Source organism: Rana temporaria, chromosome 3, assembly GCF_905171775.1.
Source record: "Rana temporaria chromosome 3, aRanTem1.1, whole genome shotgun sequence".
NCBI classification, from domain to species: Eukaryota; Metazoa; Chordata; class Amphibia; order Anura; family Ranidae; genus Rana; species Rana temporaria.
The window spans coordinates 479,510,677-479,526,509 of record NC_053491.1 but is presented as its reverse complement, the minus strand read 5'-3'; the positions used below and the strand labels follow the sequence as shown (position 1 = coordinate 479,526,509).

The 15,833-nt window shown below is 47.7% G+C and overlaps 1 protein-coding gene across 1 annotated transcript in view; it reads left to right on the top strand.

Moving 5' to 3' along the window:
* LOC120933656 (profilin-1-like) overlaps positions 1-3,874 on the top strand; it is a 29,236-nt gene extending 25,362 nt beyond the window's left edge. The window contains exons 2-3 of the mRNA XM_040346973.1: positions 3,293-3,485; positions 3,569-3,874. Of these exons, the coding sequence (XP_040202907.1) occupies positions 3,293-3,485; positions 3,569-3,666 (291 nt within the window). The 3' untranslated portion in view covers positions 3,667-3,874. The remainder of the gene's footprint in view (positions 1-3,292; positions 3,486-3,568) is intronic.
* The last annotated feature ends 11,959 nt before the right edge of the window (positions 3,875-15,833 follow it).

Here is a 15,833-nt window from a genome sequence, read left to right as displayed (position 1 = left end):
ATCATTCAACTTTGCTGCTGCAGTGCTGTACTACGTCAAGGCTTAGGTTGGTGAGATTGCCACGTCTGTTGGAACTGGCAGATATGGGCTAAATCAGGGGGTCTCAAACTAGTGGTCCTTCAGCTGTTGAACTACAAGTCCCATCATGCCTCTTGCCTGTGGGAGACATGATTGTAACTATCAGCCTTGCAATGCCTCATGGGACTTGTAGTTCTGCAACTGCTGGAGAGCTGCCAAACTACAAGTCCCAGCATGCCTCTGCCTGTGGGAGACATGCTGGCAACCGTCAGCCTTGTAGTTCCACGTCTCCCACTCGCAGAGGCATGCTGGGACTTTTAGTTTGGCAGCTGTTGCAGAACTACAAATCCCATGAGGCATTGCAAGGCTGACGGTTACAAGCATGTCTCCCACAGGCAACTGTCAGCCTTGCAATGCCTCATGGGATTTGTAGTTCTGCGACAGCTGGAGAGCTGCCAAACTAAAAGTCCCAGCATGGGAGACGTGGAACTACAAGGTTGACAGTTGCCAGCATGTCTCCCACAGGCATGATGGGACTTGTAGTTCTGCAACAGCTTGAAGGCTGCCAGTTGAGACCCCAGGGCTAAACTGGTAGCTCTCCAGCTGTTGTGGAACTAAAAGTCCCATCATGCCTCTGCCTGTGGGAGTCATGATTGTAACGGTCAGCCTTGCAACGCCTCATGGGACTTGTAGTTCTGCGACAGCTGGAGAGCTGCCAGTTTAGCCCAGGGGTCTCAACTGGCAGCTGTTGCAGAACTACACGTCCCATCATGCCTATGCCTGTGGGAGACGTGGAACTACAAGGCTGGCAGTTACCAGCGTGTCTCCCACTGGCAGAGGCATGATGGGACTTGTAGTTCTGCAACAGCTGGAGAGCTGCCAGTTTAGCCCAGGGGTCTCAACTGGCAGCCTTCAAGCTGTTGCAGAACTACAAGTCCCATGAGGCGTTACAAGGCTGATGGTTACAATCATGACTCCCACAGGCAGAGGCATGATGGGGCTTTTAGTTCCACAACAGCTGGAGGGCCACCAGTTTTTAACACCTGTGGGCTAAGTGACCTTTTTCATAGCTTTACAGCTCTATGGAGTGAGTAATGGGCTTCTCTGGGGCCCAAATATTACTAAAGCATTGAAGAGGGGCTGTCAGGTGCAGTAGCCTGTGACTATAGACGGGTATGGTCCTGTAGCTCTGGCCTGCAGCTTGTATAGAATCTGCTTTATTGGCATTTTCTCGGTTGGAAGCCCGGAGGTAAGACTCCTGTTCCAGGATTTAGATCTGATCGCCACTGCAGGGTTTTGATCTCTAGATCTGATCCATTGCATCTGCACTTGTTTTGCAGCGATGGCCTCTGCCTCATCTTGCAGGAAGCCCTGTAGGGGCCGTCCACATGCTCCACATTCCTGAGACCTGACGGGACAGGCACCACTTTCCATTATACAAGGAGGCTGCACACTAATTCACACCGACTCCTGACAGCCGCAATGTTCAGCCAGCACGCCCCTGTAGTACATGATCGAGGCATGCATGACTTGACACCTGATTTGGGCCTAGATGGTAGGATTGTGGGGGCGCGACTTGTGGCCGTCGTGCACGTTTTCCATTCAAACCGCTCAGGAAGCTAAATTGTTTTTCATCGCAAACTCAGCAACTCCTTACATGGTCATGCCTCGTACTTCACACTTGGGAGGATGTGACGGCTTCTCGCAGTGGGACGATCAGACGCCAGAACAAGGTTACCGCTTTCTTGGTGCAGAATGATCTCCTGCCAGATGACCAGGGAAAAGCCCAGCGGAGACTTGAGACCACCTCATGTTTGGTGCTGCTGACGGCTTTACTCATTGATCGGTTTCCATTCATTGCCTGCAAATTGTTGAGGTCCTGGGCCCCCCCAATGGTTACCTGAGCCAAGGACAGCTGACATCCCTGGTGTAGAGTGGGTGTACTGCAAGATGGATGGGGGGGGTGGTTACTATGGCTGGGTAAAAAAAACATTTTCGTAATTTTTTTTTTCCGATGGACACCGCCAGTCCTGAGGAGCTGCGGGCAGGAGTTTTTAGGCAAGGCTTAGTCTGGTGTCCGGCCATGTGGACTAGTGTCTGCGCCGGTCCTGGTGGGTGGGGGGGGGGTAATAACTGTTCAAAAAACTCCCCCAAAAAATGGTAGGGGACCCTTGTGTGAAAAGGTTAAAAAAAAAAAAAATATTGTAAGTTTTAGTTGCATGTAAAAATCCCCCCCCCCCCCACCCAAAAATGAGGCCCCCCTTACATATTCACACATCATGGCACCTACACCTGAAAATGTTGCTTACGATTTTAATGCAGAACTGGCTCTAGAGGTTTTATTCCTTGCAAAAATCTACTGGAGCCAAGTGGGTGTTTTCTTGCTTTAGACTTTGTTGCAGAGGATCCCAAATGATAAGTTCCGCCCCCCCCCCCACAGGAATGTATGTTCACTATACTGCATTACACGGCAAGCTCATGTATTAAAGATCTTCAGTGCAGCAAGGTGTGCTTCAATGACGGCAGCAAGTTTTCCCCCAGGAAGCGGGGGCGTTCATGCGTTGGGTGCCCCCCCTGGGAGGGGGGGGGGGGGGGATTCATGAGCTGGGTGTAAATTGCAGGCATGTTCCCAGGGCGGGTTCATGCGCTGGGTGCCCCCCCGGGAAGCGGGACGTTCATGCGTTTGGTGTAAATTGCAGGCATGTTCCCAGGAGAGATCTGTGGAGCCCCCCCATAATGAAGGGCTGTATGTGGCATGCTTCTCCACTTGGCAACTGCCCACCCATACTGTAGGCAAAGCTACATACCCGCTGCTGTGTACTTCTGCGTTTAGGACACAAGTCCCAGCCAATTCATGGCCAGGACCTGATCGGCTGTGTACAGTGCTCTGTATGAAGGGATCCATCTGTCAGTTTCTTATGCCTTCAAAGTTGGGATGAGAAACTGGAAGGTAGTAAAAGCACATGGCTAACCCCTTGACCACCCCAGGTGTCAACCCCCCCCCCCTTCCCCAACTGGTATCATTAGTAGTGTTACAACCATAAAGTAGTGCAGTGCTGAATAGCAAATTCAATGATCATGAAGGAGGTAAAATCTTGAAGCTGAAATAGTTGCCTAAAGTCACATGTAAAGATTTACACCCACGCATGAGTTCAAGCGCAGCTTCTACCCACGTACAGCCATTCTTCTCCCTCTCTCTCGTTTAGTGTTTTTATTTATGTAAGGCTTTTGTGACCTCTGAGAACTAAACCTTCTTTTTTTATTCTTTTCACAGGCACAAGAATTGACCCATCTCTGTGCCAAAGATCGAAGCCACTTATTTATCAATGGCCTAGTGATTGGAGGGCAGAAGTGCAGCGTGCTCAGGGACCTCTGGTTTGATGACTCACAAATGTGCCTAGACGCCAGGACAAAAAGCACAGACGGAGGAACCACATTCAACATTCACATCGTCCGGTCCAATCAAGGTAGGTTCTCTGTAAAGCAGGTTTTTTGTTGTGTTTTTTGCCTGGTCGATGGGCAAGTCTAACATCCCTTTCCTCTTCCCCAGCGATCTTCTTCCTGAAAGGAGGGAACGGTATTCACGGCGGACAGTTGAACCAGAAATGTTATGATACCATGAAGTACCTGAGGGGCATTGGGTATTGATGCTGCTGCCGCCTCTCCAGTTGCCTGTTCCAGCTGCCAACATTGGACCAACCACCTGATTCGTCACCCACCAACCCCCCTCCTTTCCACCCCTCAATTTTTTTTTTATCGTTTTGTTTTTTTTGCTGCCCCAAAACACCAGAATGAACAGAATTTTTTCCAAGAAAAATTTATATCTGATTTAAGAATAAAAAAAAATATGCTCTACCATTTGACTCTTTTATTTATACATTTGTGTGGTGGGTGGGCCCCGTGAGATGACCCAATGGTGGGCCCAAATTAAGGCCTGTTTAACACTGGTCCAACATCCGCTCCGGCTTCAAGAGCACAAGTGACATGTCAAAAATCGATGGTTCCCTGTGAGCCCTAAACTGGTCTGACCAACATGGTTGGAGCCCCCCCCCCTGCTCCAAAGCACCCACCCCTCCATGTTGAGGGTGTATGGTCCAGGGGGGTGTTCACTCATTCCCATACCCCCTTTCTGACCTGCATGCTTGGATAAGGGTCTGGCATGAATTTTTTTGGGGGGTGGCCCACTGTTAATGTGGGGGTTCCCCCCCCACTCAAGATTCATACCAGACTTGGGCCCCTTTCACTCTGGGCACGGGAGGTGCCGTGGCAGTATATCGGTGCAATTTTTAGCGCCGCTATACTGTCGTATTTACTGTGATATTTGGCTGCTAGCTGTGCAGTTTTAACCCCCTGATAGCAGCCAAAAGGGTTAATACCGCCAGAAATGCACCTCTGCAGAGGCGCATTGCCGGTAGTATTGCCATGGTTTCAATGGGAAGGAGCGGTGTAGGAGCAGTAAACACCCTGCTCCTATACCGCTCGCAAAGATGCAGCTCGCAGGACTTTTAAAGCAGTCCTGCTAGCGCACCGCTTCAGTGTGAAAGCCTTCGAGCTTTCACACTGAAGACTGCAGGGCACAACTTTTTTGAGGCGATATAGCAGCGCTATTTTTGGCGCTAAACCGCTTGGAAAAACATGTCAGTGTGAAAGGGGCCTAAAAAGCCTGGTATGGTCAGATTCTGGTCATTGAAGTCTGATTGGAAATCCTATGACGTTTTGTGTTGGATCAGTGTGAACAGAAGCTTAACAAATTGCTTCACCACTTCCATACCAGGCATGTTCTGGTATCACTTTTGATTGAAACTTACACATATATATATATATATATATATATATATATATATATATATATATATATATGTATGTTCCCTCTAGCAGAGACTAGGGCAGGCGTCTCAAACTGGTGGCCCTCCAGCTGTTGTGAAACTACAAGTCCCATCATTCCTCTTCCTGTGGCAGTCGTGCTTGTAACTGTCGGCTTTGCAATGCCTCATGGGACTTGTACTTTCGCAACAGCTGGAGGGCCGCCAGTTTGATTCCCTTGCTCTAGGGAATAAGGTAACGATTGTTGCATTGCTTTACGTCACATGGTATTTGCGCAGTAATTTTTCAAACGCGTTTTTGGGGGGAAAAATATAAATTTTAAGAAACCATTAAAAAAAAAAAAAATTTACGATGTGGTGCTAGGTAAATACCTGGCATGTCGCGCTTTAAAATTGCAAGCATTTGTGGAATGGCGCCAACTTTGGTACTTGTAAAAAAAAAAAATTAAGGTACCAAAGTTGGTGCCATTCCACAAATGCTTGCAATTTCAAAGCACGACATGCCAGGTATTTACCTAGCACCACATCTGTCACATACAAAAAATATATTTTTTTTTTTACAGGTTACCAGTTTAGAGTTGGAGGGTCTTGGGCTAGAATTATTGCTCCAAAGCACACGGCGATGCCTCACATTTGAATGCCATCTACATATATGGGTGCTCCCTGGCGTATGAGTTCTGTACAGGGCACTTTAAAAAAAAAAAAATTCTCCCGCTAAAATTATTTTATTCATATTAAATGTAAATATCCCATGTAATAGTGTGTGACAGGTCATCTTTATGGGGGGGGGGGGGGATATTCTAGACCTCTCTCCATGCTGAGATCAAAATAACTCTCTGCCTTTCCAGTTGAGTACACGGCAATGTTTACATCTGCTGGATGTGACCTCACACCCAGGCCTCTGAGGGTCATAGATGACGGGATCATCTGGTCACCAGAATTCTCTATGATCAACTGGTGCCAATCCACGGTGGCATACATGTAAGAAGGGATACTCCTGCATGTATGCTGTCATGTTGGTGCTAGGAAAACAAATTTGAGTTCCCTTTAATTTTTAGGCTGTAAGGTACATGTGTCAACACCAAGGAACGTGGGCTAAATCCAGACCATATCACTAGAGGTAGGCTGATATTTGTTCAATTTTGATAGGTATCGGCTGATTATTAAAATTGGGCCGATAATTTACACTGATCGCAGTTCCTTCTCCCTTCACACTCAGCGGCTCTGGCAGCATCAAGCGCCACACGGAGTCTAAAACTGACAAGTAACAGAGGAGAGAGAGAAGCTGTCGGGTGGGCGGGACCCAGCAGCTATATTACACCAGCCAATGTGATAGTATCTGTGCGTGCAGCTACATGGGCCCCTTGCTAAAGCGGCCCAATCATTGGCTGGTGTAAGTTAGCTGCTGGGTCCCGCCCACCCATGACATCAAGTTGACGGCTCCTCTTAGTTTCAGTTACTCAGCTTAGTCTGAAATCTGCCAGTGCCAACTGTTCCAAACCAGTGCCACCTGTACTGAGGACATCAAGTGTGTGTTAGAGTGAAAGGAGTAAGCGGTGAGGTTGTGTGTTTTTTTTCCCCGGCCACAGAAATTAACATTGTATATCGACTGCCCCAATTTCTAAATATCTGCATCTGCCAGAGAAAAACCCATATCGGTCTACCTCTACATATCACTCTTGCAGCTTCAGCATTCTGCTCCACCTTGTCTGTTGGCAGCAGAGGACAGAACTTCAGATCTTTATAGCTGCAGAATCCCCTGATCTCAGCATGCAGGAGACTCCAGTCCACTAGACCAGTGTTTCCCAACTCCAGTCCTCAAGGCACACCAACAGGTCATGTTTTCAGGCTTTCCATTATTTTGCACAGGTGATTTGATCAGTTTCACTGCCTTAGTAATTACCACCGCCGTTTCATCTGAGGGAAATCTTGAAAACATGACCTGTTGGTGTGCCTTGAGGACTGGAGTTGGGAAACGCTGAACTAGACCCTGCACGTTCTGATTCCCAGTAGCACAGGTTAGAGGGGGTTTACTGTGATGTAAGGGAGAATGAGGAAGTCTTGACTTCTGATGTAGGGTGCTCTGACCATCTCTTCCAACAGATAAAACTAACCCATTTGAGGCAACCAGAATGCTGATGTGGCTGGCAGTTAAATGGAGTTTTGACAGCCATGTTTGGTGGCTTAGGGTGCAACTTCAACTAATGTTCGTTCTTGTAAAAACTGCACCCTTTCGTTGCTGTTGTGGTCGATCAGAAATGCCATCTGTCAGTGCTGGGAAATTGCCCATATAGGGATTTCTTTTTCCATTCAGTAGGTCGGAAAGGTTGGGGGTCCCTCACTTATTTTTACTATTTAAGTGACCCTGTCGGCAATAGACATGCAAAATAAATCTGGTCTGCCTGCCAACCAAAGGAAGAAAGGTGCCCCAATGCCCCAGGAAGTGTTTTTATATATGTCCACCTTCCTGTGCCATCAGTTCCTTTGACCGCCTAACAAATGAACATATTCGCCAACACATCATGGGTCGTAGATTATGTCCAAATTTTTAATACAAAACAAGCATCACAAAAGTGCAACATTTCGAGGCCACGCAGGACCACTCATCTGACGAAGAGGTCCTGCGTGGCCTCAATGTTGCACTTTTGTGATGCTTGTTTTGCATTAAATTTTGTGATCTTCGACCCATGGTGTGCTGGCAAATATGTTCATTTGTTTGGTTCCAGTGCCCAGCTGGTGATCGTTTCAGCACCCACTTTTCTTTTCGATGAGCCATTTTTCCAGGAACGTGTGGAATTGGAATATTGACTAGGCCTTTGACCTCCTAGTCTGATTTCTTAGCAGGCGCCACTCAATTGAAGTGCTTGGCATCTGGAGAGGGGTTTTGGTTTTTCATGTCTACGTTGCTCACAGGGATGCTTTAATTTACTCCTGAAGAAGGGCTATTGAAGTATGAGCGCTGACTATTCTAAACCTTTAAAAACCAGAAGGTCCGTATGTATCCGGGTCATCGGGTAGTTTCAGAAAAGGAAGTGTCCATTTAAAGTGGAGTTCCACCCATAAATATAACATTACATGAGTAGTTTAAAAAAAAAAAAAAAAAAAATCATTCGTCCTTTATGAATTTTTTTTTTTTTTTTTTTTAGATACCTTCAAAGTGTTGTTGCTAGGCAGAATAGTTAATCTTCCCACTTCCTTCTCCTAGGTGCTTAAACTTCCTAACCTACACCGCACAGACTCCTGGGAATGTAGTGGGTGTAACTTTCCAGGAGTCTGTGCACTCCCCAGTCTCGAAGAATCATGTGACTTGGACAGTACAGGTGCTGAAACCTGATCTGAAACCTAATACACTGCTTGTGCAGCACTGAGTATGTGTGAGATCTGCAAGGCTGAAATCCAGGAAGTCATACAGTCTGGCTTCATGATGCCCACACTTAAGATGGCCCCAGTCAATTTCTATTTTATAAAGTGTCTAAATGCTGTAACAACCTAACAAAACGGACCTTAGTTTACAGACTAACTTTACTAGAATACATTAAGCTTGTGTATTACAGGGGTCTTTATATTTAAAAAGTGAAATTGTGGCCGGAACTCCGCTTTAAAGTGACTTCAGTGGCTGCATACATGTCTAGAGTCACAGGAATATATGTCATAAAATGTCTTCTATCAATGTTTTGGATTCCAGACAAGGCCACTGAGGCCAGGCCTCGGGGCGGCAGTGGGTGCAGGGGCGGTGCTGCAGCAATAGGAGCCAGGGATGGACTGGCCATCGGGACTATTGGGAGTTTCCCGGTGGGCTGGCCTTGGGGCAGCATAGGGAGTAAATCCGGGCCTGGGCCTGTGACAACGCGCATTTATTTGGGTCTTACAGGTTTTGCAGACAGGTCTATGGGAATACAAAACTCTCTTGAAGTTGGTCCAATGTAGGTCAAAAGCTTCCATCAAGTTATGAACCTTTTCAGAATTCTCAATGTTGATGACCAACAATCAGTCCATCGACAATGGCTCTTACTGCACTGTTAAAGTCTTGGTGTAACCACACAAATAATGAGGCTTTTTGGTCCTTTGCTTAAAAAGAAAAAAAAGCCTTTGGCAATAACAAGTCATTCTCAACCAGATTTCTGTGAGCAGTAGGGTTACTCCAGAGGTTTCTAGAGCAATGGCTGACCTACTTTCTCTTCCGTTCATGGACGGACACAGCAGCATTGACATTAGGGTTATATTCCTTTCCTTTCAGGAGGCAGAAAAAACAGCACTTTAAGTGTTAAACACTTCTCTCAGTACAGCACCTCCCAGGGGGGCGTGTCCCCCGGGTACATCCCACTCTGGAACATCCCACCTCAGTTCTTTTCTGCCTAGCGATAAGAGAAGACATGGCCCTTATGGAGCCCATGTGCTCTGGAGATTTTTTGCGATTTTTTTTTTTTGCCTTTATTTGATTTTTTCCTGCATTTTTGGATTTTGGGATCTACTATCAACTGCCGACTGGGTGACAGGCTGGATCTTGATCCTTGTAGTCCCCCCATGTTCGGCCATCGAGCGTGTGCTGGCCTTTAGCTAGGCCGTCCATGACATGCCCCGTTGCTCCAGTGGCGGCCGGTGAGCTATATGCTTCAGGGCACACATATGACGGGTCTCTATGGCTGTGTCACAGTGTGCCGGGCCGACAGCCATGCCGTATCTACCTGCGGACGTTGGGTCTGTCTGGAATGCCTCCAGCCGGTGGTCGCAGGATGGGTAAGTAGTATCCCCTTGCCTCGGCAGGTTGGTTCGGCAAGTGCCTCCAAAGTTCGTGGTCCAACACCACTTGGCAAGGCCGGCTACATGACGCAATCATTTTAGCAGTCCATGAGGGTCGCATTTGCCCACTTGGTTTAGCCTAGAAATTTTCAGGTCTGGGAGAATCCTTGCAAAAAACAAATCCATTGGGTGGTGGTGGGGAAAATGGGCCTTTGGTGGCTAGTGAGAATGCTTGCCTTGTAGTAGTGCTCAGAATGCCACTCTTATAGTTTAGTGTCATGCAGCTGTACTTGCCAAGTGACATTGCCCGCCAGAACTATGTAGGTACCATGAAATGGGAGGTCAATCAGCAGGAACACTTTTGGGGTGTACCCTAATGCCTTGGAGCTGGTCTAATGTGTCTTTTGGATCCCTACAGCGTACTTTGCAGTTGAAGAGATCAATCCAAACGTATGACAACCAACCCAATCTATAACTGGCCTTTGCGGTAAGGAGCTCTTGGATCCCTACATCGTTCTTTGCAGTTGATGAGGTCAATCCAAACCTATGGCAACCAACCCAATCTATAACTGGCCTTTGCAGCAAGGAGCACATGGCTTTCCTCTTGGATCCCTACATCGTTCTTTGCAGTTGACGAGGTCAACCCAAACCTATGGCAACCAACCCAATCTATAACCGGCCTTTGCCACAAGGAGCACATGGAATGGCGACGTATGTACAAAAACAAATTACCAGCTAGCCTGCAACCAACTGAATTGACCCTGTCCAACAGTTTACGTTAAAGGGGTTTAGTTTACAAATATATTTGTAAGCTACAGCCATCGTGTCATGGCACCCCAGTCCTAACTATAATTTGGAGTCTCCTGAGTTGGAATACTTCTGTAATAATGGATAAGTTAAGGGCAGGTATGCCTGGAGGAAGCCAACCCCTCAAAGGTATAGGGACACTCGGCAATCGCACAATGACGGCGAAGGTATCTAGTGCATCCCCTCACTAATTCAACAGTACAAACAAATGGCAACCACCCTAACCTATAACTTGCCTTTGCAGCAAGGAGCACATGGAAGGGCGATGCAAAATTCTCAAAAAAAAGTCAAATTGGCCCAGTCCAGCAGTTCACGTTAAAACTAGGGTTGTCCCGATACCGGTATCGGGACCGATACTGAGCATTTGCGCGAGTACTTGTACTCGCTCAAATGCTCCCGATACTTTATTTTTTCTCGGAGAGGGGGCGGGGAGCGGAGACTGAGGGGGGCGGAGAGCAGAGCAGTCCTCGGGTATGTATAACATACCACTGTAGGAGAACTGCCGCTGCCGCCGTCTAGTTGTTCGGCGCTCAGGGAACATAACAGCTTTCATTTGAATAGCTGTATGTTCCCCGCCGCGTGTCGTCATAGCCCCTCCCCCTTGTCCGGGCACTTTGATAAACAGATCCTGGGATGGTGATCTATCTATCAAAGTGCCCGGACAAGGGGGAGGGGCTATGACGACACGCGGCGGGGAACACACAGCTATTCAAATGAAAGCTGTTATGTTCCCTGAGCGCCAAACAACTAGACGGCGGGGGAGACCTACACAAAGCCGATATTGGGAAACAACGGTGCATTTGGGGGGAGACATGGCTGCATTTTGGGGGAAGACATGGCTGCAGTTTGGGGGGAGACATGGCTGCATTTGGGGGACACAAGGAGAGACATGGCTGCATTTTGGGGGAAGACATGGCTGCAGTTTGGGGGGAGACATGGCTGCGATTGGGGGGGGAGACATGGCTGCATTTGGGGGACACAAGGGGAGACATGGCTGCATTTTGGGGGAAGACATGGCTGCAGTTTGGGGGGAGACATGGCTGCATTTGGGGGACACAAGGGGAGACATGGCTGCATTTTGGGGGAAGACATGGCTGCAGTTTGGGGGGAGACATGGCTGCATTTGGGGGACACAAGGGGAGACATGGCTGCATTTTGGGGGAAGACATGGCTGCAGTTTGGGGGGAAACATGGCTGCGATTGGGGGGGGAGACATGGCTGCATTTTAAAAAAAAGTATCGGTAATCGGTATCGGCGAGTACATGAAAAAAAGTATCGGTACTTGTACTCGGTCCTAAAAAAGTGGTATCGGGACATCCCTAGTTAAAACCAAGTCAATCCACATGACTGATGAACCAGCTTGGGCTACGTCTCTGAACCAGGACCTTGTTCATCATCTGGAGGAAAGTGTCTTGTGCTAAACGGATCCTTATGTTGGTGATTTCTCATGCCCCGTAACACGCGGTCGGAAATTCCGACAAATGTCCGATGTGAGCTTTTGGTCGAAAATTCCGACCGTGTGTAGGCTCCATCAGACATTTTCTGTCGGAATTTCCGACAACAAAAATTTGAGAGTTGGTTCTCAAATTTTCCGACGACAAAAGTTCTTGTCGGAAATTCCGATCGTCTGTGTGCAATTTCCGACGCACAAAAATCCTACGCATGATTGGAATCAATTTCGACGCATGCTCAGAATCATTAAATTTTTCTCGGCTTGTTGTGTTGTACGTCACCGCGTTTTAGACGGTCGGAATTTCCGTCAAAATTTGTGTGACCGCGTGTATGCAACACAAGTTTGAGCCAACATTCCGTCGGGGAAAAAAATCCACGGTTTTGTTGTCGGAATTTCCAATCGTGTGTACGCGGCATTAAGGATCAACAGACCTTGGACTGGGGAAAAAAGTATTTGATCCCCTGCTGTTTTTGTACACTTGCCCACTGAAAACGAAATACGTCTATAATTTTATTGGGAGGCTTATTTTAACAGTGAGAGACAGAATAACTACAAAAATATCCAGAAAAACACATTTCAAAAAAGTTATAAATTGTTTTGCATTTTAGCCACTTCAGCCCCGGAAGAATTTACCCCCTTCCTGACCAGAGCACTTTTTGCAATTCGGCACTGCGTCGCTTTAACTGACCATTGCGTGGTCGCGTGACGTTGCGATCATCGATTTTTTTTTTATCGTGACTGCGACATTATGGCAGACACATCAGACACCTTTGATGTTATTTTGGGACCATTGTCATTTATACAGCGATCAGTGCTATAAAAATGCATGGATTGCTGTGTAAATGACACTGGCAGGGAAGGGCTTAACCACTAGGGGGCGGGGAAGGGGTTAAAGCGGAGGTTCTCACTCATAGCAGCAGCATACATAGATGTGCAGTCCATCGGGTTTTTTTTCCGTTTACCTTTAGAATCGTGCATTGTATGTGGCTTCCGGGTTTCATTCCCCGCGGGAGTGGGCGTGTCTTTAGATTTCCCCGGCCGTGCGCAATGTCTCCTGGGAGTGATGTGTTGAGGCTCCCAGGAGACGATCTATACTGTGATGCTGTGTATGTCGTCACAACGGGGCGTGAACTTCTCAGTACGCCGGCCGTTGTGATGGCAACTGTGTAGTATTGACGGCGCCGCTCGCCGTCAACACTGCACATGCGCGGGATAGAGCGGTGAATGGCAACTGTGTAGTGTTGACGGCGCCGCTCGCCGTCAACGCTGCACATGCGCGGGATAGAGCGGTGAATGCTGGGACATCAGCATTCACCGTATCCCAGAAGGATTTGCTTGTGGGCTTCAGAGCGCCCACAAGCAAGATGGAAACGTCCATCTCAGATTTTTATAAAACATATTTTCTTGCAGAATGACAATGCTGGCGGCTCTAATATTAGGACACCTGAGTACGAGATTAACCGAGGTAACAGCGACAGAAGCATGTTAAAAAAAAAAAAAAAATACCCGCGAAACCCCCGCTTTAAGTGTGTCCTAGGGAGTGATTCTAACTGTGGGGGGCTGGGCTACGAGCAGAGGTGTATTTAGGTTTTGTGCTGCCCTAGGCCTGACTAAACTTGCGCACCCCCTAATTTAAATATGACCCACCCTTCCTTCTTTAAGACCCGCCCTGTCATATTCATGGGAAGAGGACAGAGGGACGCTGTGGGTGACGGACAGAGGGACGCCGTGGGTGACGGACGGAGGGACGCCGTGGGTGACGGACGGAGGGACGCCGTGGGTGACGGACAGAGGGACGCCGTGGGTAACGGACAGAGGGACGCCGTGGGAAAATAATGCCGTGAGAAGAGGACAGAGGGATGCCGTGGGAAGAGGACAGAGAGGGACATTGTGGCGGTCAATAAGGCCTAGAGCAGTTTAGGCACTTCCTAATGGCTCCGTCCCTGGGAATAGTAATGAATAATGGCCAACCAGACCCAGCAAAATCGCAACCGGCCGGCCGCCCCCCTCAAAGTGCCGCCCTAGGCCTGGGCCTTGTCGGCCTAGGCCAGAATACATCCCTGGCTACGAGTAACACAACATTAATGACAGTAGATCAGTGTCCTGTCACTAGGCAGATGCCTTGTTTATTCAGGCATCTCCCCCCGTTCTGCAGTTCTGCGGTCACGGAGCACGCGGCGGGCGCGCAGGTCCGCACAGCGGGATTTCCAAAGCAACGTTACAGGTACGTTGCTTTGCCCACACGAGCCATTCCTTTGTAAATGTGTGTGAGGCGGTCGGCAAGTGGTTAATGAGTGAAATAAGTGTTTGATCCCCTATCAATCAGCAAGATATCTTGCTCCCAGGTTTCTTCTATACAGTTAACGAGCTGAGATCATGAGCACTCTTAAAGGGAGTGCTCCTAATCTCAGCTTGTTAGCTGTATAAAAGACACCTGTCCACAGAAGCAATCAATAAGATTCCAATCTCTCCACCATGGCCAAGATCAAAGAGCTGTCCAAGGATGTCAGGGACAAGAATGTAGACCTACACAAGTCTAGAATGGCCTACAAGACCATCGCCAAGCAGCTTGGTGAGAGGGTGACAAGAGTTGGTGCGATTATTCGCAAATGGAAGAAACACAAAATAACGGTCAATCTCAGTTGGTCTGGGGCTCCATGCAAGATCTCACCTGGTGGAGGAATCAGCCCACGGGCTATGGGATAAATCTGACCCCAGGTGACACTTTTTGGGGACCAGTGACATCAACACAGTGCTAAAAAATGCACTGTCACTGTATAAAGGACACTGGCAGGGAAAGGATTTAACATCATGGGTGATCAAAGGGTTAAGTGTGTTTTCTTACCGTTGCGGGGGATGGATTCACTTGAGGAAGAGAGACATCTGTGTTCCCGATTAGCAGGAATCACAGATGTCTCTCTTCCTGTCTGACGATCTGCTTTGTTTACATAGGCAGACCATCCTGTCTCTCCAGCGAGCCATCGTGGGGTGGCCACTGATTTGCTCCCTATGTGTCCAATCACAGTGGGAGCGTTGCTTCGGTGGCGTGCGCTCGCCCCCCCCAGAGCTGTGCACGAGAAGCACATAGAGGTATGGGATTTTGCGCTTTTGGGCCAGCCTGGCGCAGTAAATGTACCTGGGGCGGTCCTTAAGTGGTTAACCATCAATAGTTACATAGTTACACCATGAAGGTGTTAATGATCATCAATTTCAGATGTAGGTTGAAACACAGTGATTAAAGCCTTGAATCCAGCGATGCGCAGCCCCCCCCCCCCCCGGAACTCCTCGCCCTCCCAGGACTGGATGATCGCGCTGTAACCGTTGTTTCGTTATAGCGCGGTCGGCAAGTGGTTAACCACTTAAGCCCCGGACCAATATGCTGGCTAAAGACCCAAGGGGTTTTTACAGTTCGGGACTGCGTCGCTTTAACAGACAATTGCGCGGTCGTGCGACGTGGCTCCCAAACAAAATCGGCGTCCTTTTTTCCCCACAAATAGAGCTTTCTTTTGGGGGTATTTGATCACCTCTGCGGTTTTTATTTTTTGCGCTATAAACAAAAATAGAGCGACAATTTTGAAAAAAATGCAATATTTTTTACTTTTTGCTATAATAAATATCCCCCAAAAACATATATAAAATTTTTTTTTTTCCTCAGTTCAGGCCGATACGTATTCTTCTACCTATTTTTGGTAAAAAAAAAATCGCAATAATCGTTTATCGGTTGGTTTGCGCAAAATTTATAGCGTTTACAAAATAGGGGATAGTTTTTTTGCATTTTTTTTTTTAAATTTTTTTTACTACTAATGGCGGCGATCAGCAATTTTTTTCGTGACTGCGACATTATGGCGGACACTTCGGACAATTTTGACACATTTTTGGGACCATTGTCATTTTCACAGCAAAAAATGCATTTAAATTGCATTGTTTATTGTGAAAATGACAGTTGCAGTTTGGGAGTTAAACACAGGGGGCGCTGTAGGAGTTAGGGTGCA